The sequence below is a fragment of the Cyprinodon variegatus genome, unplaced genomic scaffold, assembly GCF_000732505.1.
Source record: "Cyprinodon variegatus isolate N-32 unplaced genomic scaffold, C_variegatus-1.0 Scaffold996, whole genome shotgun sequence".
Taxonomy (NCBI): domain Eukaryota; kingdom Metazoa; phylum Chordata; class Actinopteri; order Cyprinodontiformes; family Cyprinodontidae; genus Cyprinodon; species Cyprinodon variegatus.
Window position 1 is genome coordinate 224,208 of NW_015151449.1, and position 1,944 is coordinate 226,151.

At 40.7% G+C, this 1,944-nt stretch overlaps 1 protein-coding gene across 1 annotated transcript in view; it reads left to right on the forward strand.

Moving 5' to 3' along the window:
• The window catches only part of ect2 (epithelial cell transforming 2), a 34,056-nt gene that overhangs the window by 14,768 nt on the left and 17,344 nt on the right, over positions 1 to 1,944 (forward strand). Inside the window, exons 14-16 of the mRNA XM_015399219.1 lie at positions 418 to 524; positions 1,150 to 1,269; positions 1,348 to 1,416. Of these exons, the coding sequence (XP_015254705.1) occupies positions 418 to 524; positions 1,150 to 1,269; positions 1,348 to 1,416 (296 nt within the window). The remainder of the gene's footprint in view (positions 1 to 417; positions 525 to 1,149; positions 1,270 to 1,347; positions 1,417 to 1,944) is intronic.

Sequence of the window (1,944 nt, forward strand, 5' to 3'; positions counted from 1 at the left end):
TTGTATCCGGATACAACATTTCAGTATCGATACTTTTCTGAGTTTCCATACTTTTGACAACCCTAGTCTGTAGTTCCATTCCTGGTGGTCTGCCTTCTCCTTCCTGACCGATTGGACCAACAATCGTCACTTTGCTGGGAGTGCAGAACTACAATTTAAATACAAACGTTCTTCCCAAACCAGCCGTCTAAAGACTTTCTGTGAATAAATCCCATCTGCAAACTTTCTAAGCTGTGATCAAATGTTTTTTCTTTTTTTATTCTGTGTCTACCTGCTGCTCGTGTCTCATGAAAATATCTCCTGGTTTCTTTCTGTCTGCTTTATGTGGCCTTTTTCTTTAAGGGAGCTTTTATGGGACATGCCTTTATATGGTTGTCTGCTTCATGGTCGTGTTAAAACCCGCCTGTCTTCTTGCAGAGAGTTCAACTCCAGCTGTTTCCAAGCAGTCAGCCCGGTGGCAGGTCTCCAAGGAGCTCTGTCAGACCGAGAGCAACTATGTAGACATTTTAAACACCATCCTACAGGTAGGTGTGAGCCAGGCAGCGCTCTGTGCCGCAGCCTCTAACTCTTCTTCATAGGCTGGCTGGCAGGTTGCCGTGACAACAGGCTAAGAAATGATCATTAAATGTGGCTGTGTTGGTACCTTCAGCTTGGCCACTCACACATTCATGCCAGCCCACTGAAGGAGACCCTCACCTCCTTATTTGGTCTTCATATTTTTCACTCCGTTTTTCTTTGCAGGATAAACTTTATTTTATGGTCGTTTATTCTCTGACGCTTAAGAAGCAGACCTGATCCACAGTCGGCTAATTTAAGGGAATCTACTAATATTTAACAGTTTTAGAGTTCTACCTTAAAATCTTATTGTATTTATTGATGTTAAAATGTATTTTCTGCTTTGTAGATTTTTTTTGTTTTGTTTTTTGTCTGTTAGCATTTTTAGGCGGGGCCTAAAGCAATGGCCAATGACCTTTTTGTAACAGGCTGTCCGGTTTCAGAAGGTTACCAGGTTCCTGTAGTTAATAGCAGCAGCTAATTTAGCATTAGTGTTTTCTTTAGCGTTAGAGTTAAACTGACAATGTTTAAAGCAAGAAATCTGCAAGGCAATGGCTTCAGGCTTCTGATGCTTCTTTCCTTTGATGGTTCCAGCTGTTCAAGCATCCATTAGAGAAAGAGGGCCAACTAGGCGGCCCCATCTTGGCTCCAGAGGAAATTAAGACCATTTTTGGCAGCATCCCAGAAATCTATGAGGTTCACACCAAAATAGAGGTAAATGAGTTTTTCATCCTTGGAGGCAAAAGTTATGATTCAGTTTGATCCTTATTGATTGAAATGTTTGTTCACCAGCACGACCTGGAGGAGCTCCTAACCGACTGGTCAGAAGGACGAAGTGTTGGAGATATCTTTCTCAAATATGTAAGTTCACCATGTTAGCTCATCTGCCCAACCATATGTGCATACAGGTCGTCCTCCCTGTCTGTCTGTCTGTCTGGTATATAGTGCATAATCTAAAGAAAGAAACAAGTAAAATGCAGATAAATATTGTTTTAGCCGGACTGCTCTGAGCATGTCCCATGATGATGTCAGAGAAGCTGTTTAACGGAGAAAATGGGGAAAAAACATCAAAAATGTTTCAGAAAAGTCCTATCACAATTTTTTTTAGAGATGTAGTTCTCTTCTTTATTGATTTAAAGATAAAAATAAGTACTTTCAGTAACATAATTACATTATTTATAGCGACCTGGATGAATATCTACCTACGCATGTACATGAGCCGATGATACGAATCATGCTTCCTGTACGGATCGGATAGAGACATAAATGTTAGCTGCAGTGCTAACGTGTTGACAGGTTATCAGACATAAATGTTAGCTGCAGTGCTAACGTGTTGACAGGTTATCAGACATAAATGTTAGCTGCAGTGCTAACGTGTTTATAGGTTAT